We start from the raw sequence: 17,268 nt of genomic DNA, 5'->3' as shown, positions 1-17,268 counted from the left end.
GGTGTTCACCTCTTGTGATAGTAATAAATTTGAATAAAAAATGTAAATAAAAAAAAAAGCACCCCCACTCCCCTGTGCTCACGTGCAAATGCAAACACGCATGTGTGTCCCACCCACATATGAACACAATGATTGAACCGCACATGTGAGTTATTGCCGCAAATGCCAGAGTGAAAGCAATCATTTTAGTACCAGAGCTCATGTTTAACTCTAAACTGGTAAATTATAAAGGCTTTTTTTCGCCTATGGATAATTTTAGGTACTGTAGTTTGTCGCCATTTCACAGGCGAGTGCAATTTTAAATCTCCATGTGTTTGATATCTATTTACTCAATGCAACATCATCTTGTATATTTTACCAAAAATTGGGTATTATATTGTGTTTCAAAAAAATATATGGACTCCAGTGCTTATTGTGTGAGATAAATGAAGAGAACTGCAGCCTCTATTAATAAATCCACCCTCAGGTGAAAATAGAAAGAGTAAAGGGAAAAAAGTATAGAAATGGTGCTGTTCTGGATTTGGGGTTCTCTGAACCCTCTATTAATGTGGCAGATTTCTAGTATAAATCCTGTGCAAATAAAAGCTGTAACAAGGTGCAACAAGTGCGTAACAAGTGCAAATATGCAAAAAGGGCTAATAGGGCAAATGTCTAAATAATATGACAGCCTCATATGCTATTACTGTGGTAACTGAAAAATAAACAAGAATGCAAAAAAAACAGCAATATAAAATGCCCACACTCTCATGTGCTGATCCTTTGCAGCAAATTAGTGCCCGTGCAATGATGTGAGCCTCCTAAACAGAGGACCACAATCTGAATTAAATTGTCCAATAACATGAAAAACATAAATCAAAAAACCATAATAGTGCACTAAAAAATAGGTAGATATGTTCCTGTGCAATAATCGCAAGTGAAACCAATATTATATTGCACTAGGCTCAGCATGTATGTAAAGTCCATAGCCTCCCTGATTATGTCAGATTTTTGCGTCTCAAAGCGGTACAATTATTTTGCATAGAAATTTGGCGTTTTATATTGTAGGCCTGAAATTCTTAGCAATAACACACTTAAATCTGTCCAAACAAGAGTCTAGTAGATATCCCGGGTATGATAAAAGTTTGAAACACAAAATCATAAATTATAATATCATAAATAAATATAAATAATTATAAAAAATAATAATATAATAATAATAAAATGAATTTCCCCACGATTCACTATCGCTCAATTCGGCAAGTGTTCTAATTTGCTATCGCTGTTTTCTAGCTGGTCTAAAACCACTTTTGACGTAAAGGGACACTTTTTGGTTGCTATGGACAATCTCCAGTTTCCAGGCAGAAAGAACAGTATATATCATATAAAACTACATGCAGGGCACTGGACAAAGCACTGGGGATAAAAGGGATGTGAAATAATTTCATACAGTAATGTAATCTTTAAGATTACAGTGTACTGTATGTATTATGATTTTTCAATTTTTTTAATTTGCTGCCGGGCTCTGCCCCCGTGACGCTCGCAGGGAACGGAGCCCGGCACAGAGAGGTTTCAGGCGGAGGACAGAGCCCGCGAACACAGCAGGGGGACATCACAGGATCCTGGGGACAAGGTAAGTAACACCGCACCAGGATCCTGCAATGTAATCCCGAGTGTTGCTCTGGGTTACCGCTAATGGGACTGAAATTTAACCCCGAGCCACACTCGGGAAAACCGCCGGGGGGGTTAAACCATGCTGGTGCACTAAAAAGTCCAAATATCATACAGATAATAAAGTGACAAAGTGCTCTTCAAAACTGTTATTCAGTGCTTCTTTAAAAGATGCCCCATAAGAAACGCACTCACCGCTATTATTCACCCCACAAGGAGGTATTTCACCTTTAAAATATGAGCCACTGGGTAGCATACTGGAAAAAAGCCTGTTGTCCTAAATCAGCTGTTTGCTTCTGTGTTTACGGTATAAGTGATCTCCTTGTGACTAGCCTCTCCTCTGCTACCACTTCCAGCAATGTCTCCTCTCTACTTCCTCCCAACCCTTTGGTTGAGAGGAGACATTGCTGGAAGTGGTAGCAGAGGAGAGGCACCGTGTGTGAAAATATCGTGTGACATAAAAATTGCAACAACAGCCATTTTATTTCACAGGGCCTTTGTTTTCAGAAAATATTTAATATTTGGGGGTTTTTCTAGCAAAAAAAAAAGCTGATTTTAACCACTTCAGCCCCGGAAGGATTTACCCCCTTCCTGACCAGAACTTTTTTTGTGATTCGGCACTGCGTCGTTTTAATTGACAATTGCGCGGTCTTGCGACGTGGCTCCGAAACAAATATGACGTCCTTTTTTTCTCACAAATAGAGCTTTCTTTTGGTGGTATTTGATCATCTCTGCGATTTTTTTTTGCGCCATAAACAAAATAAGAGCGACAATTTTGAAAAAAACGCATTATTTTTTACATTTTGCTATAATAATTATCCCCCAAAAATATATAAAAAAACATGTTTTTTCCTCAGTTTAGGCCGATACATATTCTTCTACATATTTTTGGTAAAAAAAAATTGCAATAAGCGTTTATTGATTTGTTTGTGCAAAAGTTATAGCGTTTACAAAATAGGGGTTAGTTTTATGGCATTTTTATTAATCATTTTTTTTTACTAGTAATGGCGGCGATCAGCGATTTTTATTGTGACTGCGACGTTATGGCGGACATTTTTTACAAATTTTTGGGACCATTGTCATTTATACAGCAATCAGTGCTATAAAAATGCACACTGGCAGTGAAGGGGTTAACCACTAGGGGGCGGGGAGGGGTTAAGTATGTCCTAGGGGAGTGATTTCTAACTGTAGGGGGATGGGCTCTGTGTGTGACGTCACTGATCTCTGCTCCGATGACAGGGAGCAGAGATCGAGTGACACTTGTCACTAGGCAGAACGGGGAGATGCTGTTTACAACGGCATCTCCCCATTTGTCCTCTCCGTGAGGCGATCGCGGGAATGCCCGCAGCGATTGAGTCCGCGGGACCCGACTCACAGAGATTGCGGCAGGCGCGCGCGTGCACACGGCGGCAAATTCTAAGTAACGTACGGGTACGTTACTTTGCGCAACCGTGCCATTCTGCCGATGTATAAGTACAAGAGCCGGTCGGGAACCGGTTAAAGAGGAAGTAAACCCTGATGGGTTTTACTTCCCCTTTGTTTCCCTGCAAAGGTAAAGCATAATGGGCTACTATGCATCGCATAGTAGCCCATTATGTGTCACTTACCTGACACAGGAGCCTGCGATATCACCGCTGTCCCCTCTTCCACAAAGCGTCCATCTTCCTTCCAGGTATCACAGCTACAGCGCTGTGATTGGCCGGAGCCGTGATGACGTCACTCCCGTGCATGCGTGCCTGTCTTTTGCAAATATCTCCTAAACCATGTACATTTAGGAGATATTTCTTGCACCTACAGGCAAGCCTTAATCTAGGCTTACCTGTAGGTAAAAGTGGTCTGTAAGGGTTTACAACCACTTTATCATGTATGTGAAAAATGTCAAAATTGCCCCGTGCAGCTAGTGGCTAAAGACCAGACAAGGTGGTGTGGTTTCAGCTCTATAGAAAAGTGAGTCTTGCTGCCATTTTCTAAACAACTCATGCCTGCTGCCTACATACAAATCCAAGCTACAACCATCTTCCTTTTAAAGAAAAGGCCAACGTTGTGATGGAAAAATCAAGTTGGGCATACTCATTCACAGTACCGTATTGTAAAAATCTGTTTTAAGCTAGTTAATGAATTTTCCTCAAGGTGACAACACAGGACCAATTTTACAAAACAAGGCATCTACAAAAGAAGAGTTTATATCAGTGGTGGCTCGTCCGTTAGGGGCGTCCCCCCCAATCCATGCGCCCAGCACCTAATCTACATGCAGGGCGCCGGATGCATGGATTTAAATGTGGGTTTTTTGGGGGTTTTTTTAAGCTCGTGATTAGAGCCTGAGGCTCTAATTGGCTTAAAAAAGAGTGGGCTTGGGGTGCAGAGCACTGATTGCTCTCCTCCCGGCCAATCAGGAAGCAGCTCCTGAGATCCGATTGTCTGGGAGTCTTAGGATGGGTCTCAGGACCCTGCTCCTGTTTGCCCGGGAGAAGAAGCATCGACCTTGGCAGCAGCCTACCCCAGGTTTAGCAGTGCACCGCCACCTCGTACTCCTCCCCGCACCTCTACTGCAGTTTAAGGTAAGGCCACTGATTGTGTGGGGAGGGGGGTGGCTTTAGTGCAAGAGGATCGCTGCTGTGATCGATTTTAGAGCCACGGGGGTGGCTTTAGTGTGAGAGGATCGCGCTGTGATCGATCGATCGAGATCCACGATTGGTTTATATGCTAACACATTGAAAGTGAGCCGCATCGCTGCTGCCCAGCTGTTACAAATATTCTTCCTGGTGTGTAGAATACTTAAGGTCAAGTAACAGGGCCTCTTTAACTTTGGAGGCTAATTTTTCAAATCCTTTGCTTCCAAAGCATCTCACTCAGCCCACTTCCACCATTTTTACATGTATAGTATTGTTTTAAAACCGCAGTTTTTACATAAGATTGGAACTAAAGGGGAACTGAAATTTAATTTTACTTCCTATATGTGGCTTTTAATTACTATACGATTTAACTGATCAAAAAGGAAGCAAATAAAATACTTAAATTGTTAGGGTTTACATATATTGTATTTTTCTACATTTTTCTTTTTACATTTTTCTACAATGTAAATCAAAATCCAAGCCTAAATTTGTTTAACCACTTGCCAACCCTATACAGTATATATACGGCGGCAAAGTGGCTTCTCTGCGCAGGATCACTTACCTGTACAAGATCCTGCACTTCCGGGTCTGGGGTGCACTAGCGACCAGCTCTTGCTTTGATTAGACACAGCGGGAGCCAATCAGTGGGTCCTGCAGATGCAATGTCCGCCGGGACCTGACGATCATTCCCGAGAGAGACAAAATAGCGGTTTGCCTATGCAAACAAGGCAGATCGCCGTTCTGTGAGAAGGGGAGGTAGTGATCCTGTGTTTTTTGCTAAGCAGGAACACGTATCTCTGTCTTCCCACAGTACAATCACCTCCCCCACACAGTTAGTAAGGACTCCTTAAAAACACATTTTCCTTCCCTGCCAGTGTCATTAGTACAGTGACAAAAAGTCCAAGTCCCCAAAAAGTGTCACTTAGTGTTCGATTTGTCTGCCACAATGTCCCAGTCCTGCTATAAGTCGCTGATCACTATCATTACTAGTAAAAAAAAAATGAAAGAAATAAAAATTGCATAAATATATCTCATAGTTTGTAGACGCTATAACTTTTGCTCAAACCAATTAATATACGCTTATTGGGATTTTTTTTTCCAAAAACATGTAGCAAAATACGTATTGACCTAAATTGATTAAGAAATTAGATTTTTTTTTCCATTTTTTTAATTGGATATGTTTTATAGCAGAAAGTAAAAAATATTGTTTTTTTTTTTTTCACAATTCTCGTTTTTGTTTGTTTATAGCGCAAAAAATAAAAACCGCAGAGGTGATCAAAAACCACCAAAAGAAAGCTCTATTTGTGGGGAAAAAAAGGACATCAATTTTATTTGGGTGCAGCATCGCACGACCGCGCAATTGTCAGTTAAAATAATGCAGTGCTGTAACACAAAAATGGCCTGGTCACGTAGGGGGGGGGAAATCTGGAGTGCAAGTGGTTAAATTATCAAAAGTCTTTAAAGTGGAACATCACCCTCTCAACGCTATTTTTCTGGTACAATGATTTTACTGAAATTCAGAGAGAGAACAGATGCAAATTTCCCATGCAGGGGGAAGTGAACTTTAGACACAATGAAGGATTTCACGCAAGAACACAGAAGCAGAATGTGCCATAGAGTGTAAACTATGATCTAACAATGACCCTCCGACCAAGGCCAGGGGCAACGTTGAATACCTGAGCCTGGGGTTAAGGTGGGTAAAGGGAGCGGACCTGTCCACTAACATAGGGTAAACAAAACCAAACTGAACACGGAACACAAAAAGAAAAAGAAAGTGGGGGGGGATTAGTGGAAGGAGAGAGCAAGAAGAAAAAAAGGGAGAACAAAATAAAGTAAACATGGATGGATGGGTGAGTTTGCTTTGAATATTAAAAATAAATGAAACTGCATTTTTTGTTTGTGATGCTAAGATGCAGTGAAGTTCAGCCTTAAATATAACAACAAGAAAAAGTATAAACAAATTTCCTTCAGTACACCTTTAATTTGGCATAATATGAAGAGGAGATGGCTGGGTCAAACAGTTACAAAAAAAAATTATTAATAAATAAAAATAAAAAGCATAGTAAAGCCACAGTGAAATATTTGATCATTAAGTTGAGTTTTCTTTTAGCTATAGTATTGTCTCATTTTTAAATTCTTATTAACTAAAATGTAAAAATTGCATTTTCTGCAAATTACGTTTGTGTTCCCTATAAGTAACATATGCAATTGTGTAAGGCCCTCTACTGTTTATTTTTTTACTTGTATTTTGATGGGCAGTAGTGGAAACACGAAGTCTATTCCATAATGAAATTAATGTACATTAATATAATCTAAAACAGATCCATGTTAATTTCTTACTGATAGGGAAATTGCATATTTGAAATTCATTTATTAAGGTTGGCCTCACAAATATCTAATAAAACCTCTAATAATCTTGGTCAAGGAGCCATAAAGGGTCATAAGTATTGTTTCTCCTTACTGATGTAAAGCTTGAGGAGTGCAGGATGGTCAGGCCCACTATCCCCCTTAAAAGGTAATATCACTGTCCAAACAACTTTGTTTGATCATTTACTCACATACCAGCCTGTATCTACCACTGCCCAAACTGGAATAGGTTTGTCGTATCCAAAGCTTCATGTAACATGCAATCGTCCTAAACTGGTCGGACATGTTGCGTAAAAACAGCAAACAGGACCCATAGTGGAAACAGCATCTTTAGTTAAGTATTCTTATTAGATTTTCTAATATTATCTGTATCTGTCATTACTTTTAATAAATATTAAATTTTAAGTATCTGTGTGATCTCTCTTTGCACATATCGAATACAACCCCAAAAACGTGAAAAAAAACACTTACCTGCAGCTGTAATGCTCAGAAGTATGAGAAGGGATACAATAAAGGAAGAGATAAGAGCCTTCATCTTGCTTCTTTAAAACTGCTATGAAAAAAGAGATTGACTAAAATATTGTGGTAAAGAGGAAATAGACTTGTGCATTTGTGTTCAGCAGTAGAATAATGATTCTTCTTATGACTGTACTGTGGGGGTACAAGCTCTTGCGGTTAAACTGTGAGCAACCTACTGGCTGGTTACTATTTCTCTCAGGAACATGCAAAAGACCCCACATGCCCTAAGGTTTATCTAAAAAAAACAAAAAAATTACATAGATTGCATAGATTGCATTTAGACAGGTAGAGTTCTGCAAAAAAATCCCACCAAAAAAGGAATCATGGGAGCGGTAACTCTGCAAAGTGCTAAACCCAACTAGACGGGAGGTGCGTCCAAAAATACCATTACACAAAAACAAAACATCACAAGGATAGAGCACCTCAAAGGCTACTAAATGCAGATTATTTTTACTGGACATAAACAGTATAACAAAAATACAATGTGCGTCTGCTAACCCCCCTGGGGGGGGAAGTCCCCTAACCCTATCAGCCCTCCCACTAAAATACTTTATGCATTCTTTCTAGTCGGGGAATCCACCAATTGGGACATGAAGTTTCCCTGTAAGACATTTAAGAAATGAATGATGACTAACTTGGTGTGGGTAAATTTCTGCCAGTCACAGGCTGCGTCATGCCACTCCAGCCAGTGACATATGCCGTATACACACGAGCAGACTTTCGACGGACTGAACTCCAAAGGACTTTTTGACGGACTTTCGACGGAGTTCTGACGGAGTTCCGACGCAACGGACTTGCCTACACACGATCACACCACAGTCCGATCGTTTCAAACGTGATGACGTACGACTGGACTAAAATAAGGAAGTTCATAGCCAGTAGCCAATAGCTGCCCTAGCGTCGGTTTTAGTCTGTCAGACTAGCATACAGACGAATGGATTTTTTGACCAGATTCGAGTCCGTCGGAAAGATTTGAAACATGTTCCAAATCTAAAGTCCGTCTGATTTTTTTGACAGCAAAGGTCTGATGAAGACCACATACGATCGGATTGTCCAGCGGATTTGTTCCGTCGGACCTTTGCTGTCAAAGTCTGGTCGTGTGTACACGGCATTAGACTAAGAAGGAGGTGAAGCCACCATGTTTCTACATGTAATATCCCGCCCCCATTGTGTTTAGCTGGTTAGTGGGCATGGAGGAGGAAGGAGGGAGTGGGCTGTCATTCACCACTGTGTATAAGCCCACATGTGTGACTCTATGGTTACATGGGCTGCTCAGATGTGATAGGGAGGAAATGCTCAGCTAAGAATCTCAGTGAAAACTAAGCATGTGCACAGTTGCCACCACAGCTGAAAAATCTCTAACTGAACTGGGGTCATGGACAGAAGGTGGAAATAGAGAGCAGCAGGATCAACCAGGTTTTTTGCAGGATACAGAAAACTAATCTCATAGTGACTGAGTGAGTATGAATAGCATGTAATACACCATTTATGAATATTTTTTTATGATGTGGGTAGGAGAGACTTTAAGGAGGAGATTTTGCAAGCTGCGAGAACTGAGAATACCTTACTTTTCAATGAAACTCCTGTCTGACCTCTCGTGCCAAACTTTATGTAGAGGGCCTGTCCGCCAGTTTTCAGCTGGAACCGACAGAGCTTGTTTATAATATGACTTGAGAAACTTAAGATTAATAAATCACCAGGACCAGATGGCTTGCATCCGAGGGTACTTGGGGAACTCAGTCAAGTGATTGCCAGACCGTTGTTCCTAATTTTTACAGATAGTCTACTGACTGGAATGGTACCAGCTAATTGGAGAAAAGCCAATGTAGCACCAATATTTAAAAAGGGCCCAAAATACATCCCTGGGAATTACAGACCAGTTAGCCTAACATCAATAGTATGTAAACTCTTGGAGGGGATGATAAGGGACTATATACAAGATTTTAGTAATAAGAACGGTATCATTAGCAGTAATCAGCATGGATTCATGAAGAATCGTTCTTGCCAAACCAATCTATTAACCTTCTATGAGGAGGTGAGTTGCCATTTAGATAAAGGAAGGCCCGTAGACGTGGTGTATCTGGATTTTGCAAAAGCATTTGACACAGTTCCCCATAAACGTTTACTGTACAAAATAAGGTCCGTTGGCATGGACCATAGGGTGAGTACATGGATTGAAAACTGGCTACAAGGGCGAGTTCAGAGGGTGGTGATAAATGGGGAGTACTCAGAATGGTCAGGGGTGGGTAGTGATTATGCATTGTCATCCTTAGTGTTGGGTTTGACACTTCTAAACTTAAATGTGCTACTTTTGCTTGGCGATAAAATACTTATATGCCCTGTACACACGATCGGACATTGACCGACAACAAAATCCATGGATTTTTTCCGATGGATGTTGGCTCAAACTTGTTTTGCGTACACACGGTCGCACAAAGTTGTCGGAATTTCCGATCGCCAAGAACGTGGTGACGTACACCACGTACGACGAGACTAGAAAAGGCCAGTTCAGAACCAAGCGCGGCACCCTTTGGGCTCCTTTTGCTAATCTCATTAGTAAAAGTTTGGTGAGAGATGATTCGCGCTTTTTCAGACTTGTGGTTTTCAGATCGTTTTCTGCTGTTCAGTTTGTGCTTGTGGGTTTGTATCTGCTCTTCAGTGCGTGCAGCGAGTGACGCGTGACTCTTGTCATTCTGTTCTTGTTCATTCGTTGCTGTTTTTCAGGTCGCTCTTCACAGGCCTTGCTGTTCTTCAGTGCGTTCTGTTACTCCGTTCTGAGCAGCCGACCGTTTTCTAGCTATGTTGTGTATACGTACTCCTCGTAGAGTTCGTGCTGTGCGGGGGCTTGGTGTTGGGGTCCTGACCTTGACACAAGTCCAGTCTATGAACAGGGTGGGGAGGAGTTCATGGACCAAGAATTGGTTGCTTCAGTGTGACCAGTTTTGTCATATGCCTTTGCTCCGTGAGATCCGTGAGAATAATCCTGATGATTTCAGAAACTTTCTCCGGATGACGGACCCCGTATTTCGCCGTTTGTTGGCTTTGCTGACCCCTTATATTAGCAGGCAGGATACCTGCATGAGGCAAGCCATCACCTGCGGTACCCTGCGGTACTTGGCGACGGGGAAAAGCCTGCAGGACCTCAAGTTCTCAACAGGCATCTCCCCCCAGGCTCTGGGTATCATCATCCCAGAGACCTGTTCTGCCATCATCCAGGTCCTGCAGAAGGAGTATATTAAGGTAAGATTTTTATCCTTTAATATCACATTTTATTGTATATAATGTTTGCTAATGTATTGTATTTCTTTCCTCATTCCCTAATTACCATGATTGTAATATACTGTGAATGTCCCCTTTGTCCTCATGCATTCTGGATTTTTATTTAATTTTTTTGTCCTTCATACATATTTGCCTTCACAAACCTCCCCAGCATGGTCTCCTGGCCCTATATTCACCTCATGTAGTCACTTAACAATGTTTTTTATCAGCTCCATAGTAGTGCTTTACCCCAAACACCCCCTAAAATGTTTTTAAATGTGATTTGTGCTTTAAATTCAGGCAGAGTGCCAGAGGCTTCTTTTTGGGGGTCCCCAAATCATTTGGAACCCTCCCTCCCCCCAACTGCTAAGTCAGCTGATACCAATTCTCTATCTATCCTCAATCATCTATCTGCTGACTTTGCCAAACCCATACACACTATACCCATCTCTTTTGTGGTCAGATTTATGGATGAATTCCCCAAAGCATGTAGTGCAAGGGCCTGCCTGTATACTTTCAAATGGTACTGTTAAAAGTTTCTGTATTATCTTGATAGGTAATAGCAGAATGTACAAATGTGCTCAAATGTGTACAATGTATATTTATATCTTTGTATTATGACACTTCTTACCTGTCCAGTGGGCTGCCAATAGTGTACCTAAGGAGGGGCTGGCCAAAGTAATACCCATTGTTTAGGCATTCATCTCTCAATGAAGTGGAGAGGGTTACCTGTCCTAGAGTTCCCCCCCCCCATAATGTTAGAAATGGCCCATGAGAGGGGGTGGGGGAATCTGATAGGTGTACCTTATACTTTGGTCTTTAAAAACACCCTCAAATAAATGTTATCTTGATTTTGGCCAAGAATGTTTGTGTCTAATCTGCTTTCCCTGTTTATGTGCAAAAAGACTATTTTTTTTTTCTTGTTTGACTCCACAGTTTCCTTCCACGCCACAGGAATGGCAGACTGTGGCCTCCCACTTTGCCCAGCGGTGGGGCTTTCCTAACTGCGGAGGGGCAATTGATGGGAAACACGTTCACATCGTCCCACCACCCAACTTGGGGTCATACTATTTCAACTATAAGGGGTTCAATAGTATTGTGATGTTGGCGGTGGTGTCGGCTACTTACGAGTTCCTGTATGTGGACATGGGGAAGAATGGCCGGATGTCTGATGGTGGAGTCATCGCCCAGACGGAGTTCTACAGGCGTCTCCAGAATGGCAGCTTGGACTTGCCACCTCCAGAAGACAATGTGGAAGGACCCCCATTAGTCTTCGTTGCAGATGAAGCGTTTGCGCTGGGGGACCATCTTATGCGGCCATTCCCGATGAGGACCCTCACCCCGGACCAGAGGGTTTTTAGTCACCAGCTGGCCAGAGCCAGAAGAGTGGTGGAATCATTGGAATCATGGAATCATGGTCAGCCGGTTCTGCCTATTTCTTACACCCATACACATGGAGGAGTATAAACTGAATCATATCATCCTGGCGTGCTGTGTTCTCCACAACTTTTTACGGCAACATTCTGCCAACTATGCTGGCTCAATTGGGCCTGAGGCTGGAATTCAAAATGAACCAACCCTGACGGCGCTTGAAAGTGGCCGTCCTGGCTTGCCCCCCCAAGTGCCCGTGATGTCCGTCTAAGATACCTTGAATACTTTGCGGGTAGGGGGTCTATCAATATGTCAGACAATGTCTGAAACCTTTTGCAAATAAAAAAAAATTACCTACTAAAATCTTTGGTGACATTTACTGCTTGTGTTTCTTTTAGCTGACCCTGACAGAAATGTGGTGAGTCCTGAAAATGGTGTGATTGTGTAACATTACAAAGCATTGTTGGGTGTTATTTATTAAAGGCAAAGACACTTTGAACTCCAAGTGCACTTGAAACTGCACTTGGAGTGCAAAGTGGATTTTCCCTTAGGAAATAACCCCCATTGTCACTGAAAACACCAATTAGAACACAACAAAAGTGTTGGAGCTTTGAAACAATAATCCACACATTCTTGATTAACAATCTTTTGAATACCAGCACAATCACATGTGCATTTATCAAAGGTTTTTAAAACAAACCAACATGTTTGTTGTATAACAATTTTTGGGGTCACATTAGAAAAAGTAGAAATGTCCATTTAAGATAAAACAGGCATGTTTAAAACCAACAAGAAAGACATAAATCTTGAACTTACAAAGTTCACATTTGGTAGAACTTGAAGGCAATATCAGACGTGAGTATTTACAAACTGTGTCTGATATTGCGTTCAGATGGGGTGAAGTCACCCCTAGAAAAGCCAAATTTTGAAGATGAACACCAATTGCCGAATGTCAACATGCGCTAGGTGCCATCATGGGGGATCAAGGGACGTGTTTTTGGGGTGCAACCCCTTCCTCACAGCTACTTTATTATTGAGGAAGGGGTTGCACCCCCAAAACACGTCCATTGATCTCCCGTGATGGCAGATAGCACATGTTGACACACTGTGTGCCTCTTCAAAATTTGGCTTTTCGTAAATATGTCAAAAAATGCTAAAAATTTTTAGCTCACAAAAAATGCAAAAAAAAGGGATTTTGAGGCGTTTTAAACTCTCCCTAAAACATCAATGATGTTCTTCATTTTTTGTTGAACATCATTGATGTTTTTAAGGATGTTTTCCAAGTCCCTATTACACCCCATGATCTCCCCGATCAGGATCTGTGCACTTTCCAAGGTGAAAGGATCTGGATCCACAACATCACGATCACCTAAAAAGATAGAAACAAAAACACACCGTGTATTATAAATATGCCGGCATCCATCTCGTACCTGAGCCTGTGGTCGCAGACACTCACCTGTTGTGGTGCCAATTTCCACCACGTCTTCCTCCTCCTGCTCTGCTTGGCTTGGGTGGATTTCACCTTCTTCCAGAGGTGGGGGGTCTGTGGTCTCCTCGGATGAGGGGTGTCGTCCGAGTCTTTTATCCCCTATATAAAAAAAAAAAAAGTATACTTAGCACACAGATATTAGATGGCAGAAATAGGAATATGAAACATTGCTTGGAAGTGGGGTACAATTGTCTATTTTGGCAGAGTTCCAAGATGTAGAATTTTTAGTGTCCTTTGTCAAGCTTGAATACTTTACCTGTTTTGTACAAGCTTCACAGATGGAGACACCCCTATAGTATACACTGGAGCACCTGCATGGGCCCCCTAATAAAAAGGGTGTTCATGTGTCCCACACTAGTGCTCCAGTGTCCAGATGTGAAAACTGCTGCTGAGTGTCCTCTCCTTACACAGAATCTAGTTTGCATTTCATTCTAGTTACAAACCCATCTACCCAACCAAATTATTTGCAGACAAGTGGGCCATAAAAAATGTGGGCAAATGCATATGGCCAAAACAATGGTGTGTTCTAGGCCGAACGAACAATGTTTTATATGAACGAATAATGTGCCCATGAACATGAAAGTTGCCATTTTAAACTGGATAACAGTTAAGAAAAGCACATGGAGCAGCAAAAACGTAATAAACATAAAGAATAGGAACACAGGACAATTACGTACTTTTTTGCAGCACTCTCAGGATCTTTCTGTACTGCTCGTGCTCTCTTAATTTTTAGGTCCGACCACCGCTTCCTGAGCTGATTTTTTGATCGTCGTACCTCGAAATTCCGGGTCTTGACTCTTGACCACTTTCGCCATGATCTTGGCCTTTCTGACATTGGGGTTGGGGTAAGGTCCATACTTCCCATCATAGTGGGCCTTCTTCAGGATGTCGACCATCTCCAACATCTCCCCAAAGGACATATTTGAGGCCTTAAATCGTCTCCTTCTGGATCGGGATGTTTCTGGCTCCAGGCTTTCCTCCTCCTCCTCCCCCTCCTCCTCGTTGCTGTAATTAGCACGCACCTGCTGTGTCTCCGCCATGTGCTCTTCCCCCACTGTGCCCAACGAGAAGGGGAGGGGAATAGAATAGAAAGAACATCAGGGGCAGGCAGAGTTTCACGCATGCGCAGTGTGTATAAAGCGTAACACGCGCGCGTAGTATGTACGATCTGTGAGTGGAGGAAGGATTATTGGAGGCGCCGATTGTGATAACGAAGGTAAGATCTAAACCTGGGCCTATACTGCTTCTAGATTGAGGCCTATATTGTAACAAGATTAGGAGAGTTTTGCCTGACATTAGGGTTTGTCTTGTGTTGTGTCTTGCAGAGAAAATGGATGGCTTCAATGACCACAACTTCCTCCCCTGTTTATAGACAAGTACAGGGAGCTGCCCTGTCTGTGGCAGGTGAAACATCCACATTATAATCATAAACAAAAGAGGCAGACAGCGCTGGAGAAACTGCTGGAGTTGGTGAAGCCGGTGGTCCCCACAGCAACCATCCCTTATTTAAAAGCCAAAATTGGTGGCCTGAGGAGCACTTATCGTAGGGAGCGCAAGAAGGTCACGGATTCCCAGAGATCCGGAGCTGCAGCAGATGACGTTTATGTCCCCAGGCTGTGGTACTATGAGAGACTGCGATTTCTGTCAGACTAGACTGAAGTCAGGGAATCCCTCTCAACCCTACCTTCCACTCTTCCTTCCACTCCAGCTGAGGCTTCCGATGTCCAACCTGGGACTTCCAGCCAGGAAGAAGTGGAGGAGCCCAGCTTGAGCCAGGTATAGAATTCTTCTACAGATTTCTGGTCAATAAAGAAATGATCTTTACTAGATGTTATTATTGATCACTAATTGCTGATTTAATAAAGTGTTTTACATATCAATAGACAGTAGTGGGCAAAAATATTTGGGACAAGAATGAAAAATGCTGGGCTTAGAATGATAGTCTTTTATATTTGTTAACATTCAATTTTCAACAGTCATGAGATGAAAATTGTGTGTGATTGATGAAGTAAAAACTAAAACTATGTCCCTTTTTCATACACAGGAAGACCTCAGCTAGGACGAGGCTCTGTAATGTGGCACACAGGAGGAGGCTGTGGAATGTGGCAGCCAGGAGGAGGCGGGGCTAAGTGGCAGCCAGGAGAAGCCTGGGACCAGTAGGAGCCTGACCGAATCACAGGTTCCTCCCCTCCGCCTTCCAAACAAAAGACCCAGGAAGGGGAGTCATGTGCAGGATTCAGCTCTCAGGCTCATTCAGGAGGCTTCTGCGTCCCTCAGCGCCACCCCCACTCCTGAAGAGGCCTTTGCCTGCATGGCTGCCACCAAACTGCAGGGCATGCAGGAGGGCCAACCCCTCCTGTGTGAGGACCTTATTTATAAAGTCTTAACTAAGGGGGTGAGGGACGAAATCACACCCAATACCCACGTGATTGAGTTGGAACATCCTCCTCCTCCTCCTGCCACAACTCCACCACCAGAGCCACAGCGTGGAAGGAAGCGTGGAAGGAAGACCAGAGAGTGATGACCTGGGTTCAGTCTGGTCTGGCAAAAGATGCAGTCTCTTGTAGTACCACAACCTGGGGACATACATGTCATCTGCTGCTTTCATGATCTCTGGGACTTCTGAACCAGACTGCACTCCCTTAGATATGGACTCCTCAGGCCACCAGTTTTGCAGTAAAATAATTGATGTGTGCCCTGGGGGTCAAAGGCTTCACCAATTTCTGCTGTTTCTCCAGCGTTGCCTCCTTCTTTGTTTGGTTGTGAGCCCTTAATAGAGGTTTTTTGGTTTCAATTAGACTTGCCTATGTGTGTTTTCCTTCAAAAAGCCCAGTTTGTTTGTGAGGAGGCAGGGCCTGAAGGGCCTGGTATGGAATTTAGGGGGACCCCCACGCATTTTTTTAAATTTTGGTTCATGGTTCCCCTGTGGGGAAATCCTATGCCGTTTTTATCAATGAACTTTTATGTGTATTGTCGGACCGACAATTCATTGTAGCCGCGAGTAGTTTTAAATGACTTTTTTTCCTTTGAAATGTCATTTTGCTGTCAGACTGTTCTAAATACGGGAAACATGCGCCCTTTTACATGCATACTATAGACACCCCCCAGGTACGAAATTAACTGTGGCAGTGTCCCGTGCTCCAATCCTAACGCATATCCTCACGTCACGTGACTTCCTCCTCTGAAGAAGTCACGTGACAATACGCATTAGGATTGGAGCACGGGACGCTGCCACAGACAGTCAACAGGAGACGAGCTCGGAGCTCGTGGTTACTACATACTGCAGGACGCTTTTAAATAGGAGAGAGGCACGGGGACATACTCCAGTTTCCAGGCACGAGGACAGATGCCAGATTGATGTTACCCCAGGAGGTATACGAGCTCGGCGCTCGTGGATATATGCCTACGCTCACTTTATGAAAGTGAGTGCAACCTTCCCCTCCCTGTGTGTTTTACATCCTCCCCTCCACTGTGGTCGTCGCAGAGTTATTTTACATGCTGTATATTTTTTCTATATTTCATATATTTTGCTTGGTATGTTCATCATTACTACTACCTGTATACATGGAACGTCTACACCTGCGGGTCATTTGCAACACAGGCTGTATACCTTACAGCTGTAAGGTAAGCGGCTTGAAAACACAGAGGTGTCCTCACTGAAGATCCCCTTTCCCCCCACTATTGGAATCGTTTTGTATATTTTTTATCATGTGTTTTGGACTGGATGATAGAACTGTTTTCCCTGGGGATTTGTCACTTGTAGTCCACCAGGATTTGGCACGTTTTTTTTCACTGATGGGGCACTAGCCCACATGAATTTTTTGGACTCATCATATACATTTTGGCAGTATATATGCTTGCACTGTGTCACCACTTTATATTTATTTGTATATGTATTTTTGCTTTGTTTTATTTAAGCAGTCACTGTTTCACATATACCATTCATACATCAGGCTTTGTCTGCTCGTAACTTATCAGTTACGCTGATCAGCTATTTTGCACTGC

The 17,268-nt window shown here is 42.6% G+C and overlaps 1 protein-coding gene across 1 annotated transcript in view; it reads right to left on the bottom strand.

The window, feature by feature from the left end:
* The window catches only part of LOC141107547 (T-cell surface glycoprotein CD1b1-like), a 188,612-nt gene extending 181,347 nt beyond the window's left edge, over nucleotides 1-7,265 (bottom strand). Inside the window, exon 1 of the mRNA XM_073598361.1 lies at nucleotides 7,098-7,265. Coding sequence (XP_073454462.1) covers nucleotides 7,098-7,161 — 64 coding nt within the window. The 5' untranslated portion in view covers nucleotides 7,162-7,265. The remainder of the gene's footprint in view (nucleotides 1-7,097) is intronic.
* Nucleotides 7,266-17,268: the final 10,003 nt, after the last annotated feature.

This window comes from Aquarana catesbeiana, linkage group LG09, assembly GCF_042186555.1.
Source record: "Aquarana catesbeiana isolate 2022-GZ linkage group LG09, ASM4218655v1, whole genome shotgun sequence".
NCBI lineage: Eukaryota > Metazoa > Chordata > Amphibia > Anura > Ranidae > Aquarana > Aquarana catesbeiana.
This window is presented reverse-complemented; position numbering and strand designations above follow the sequence as displayed.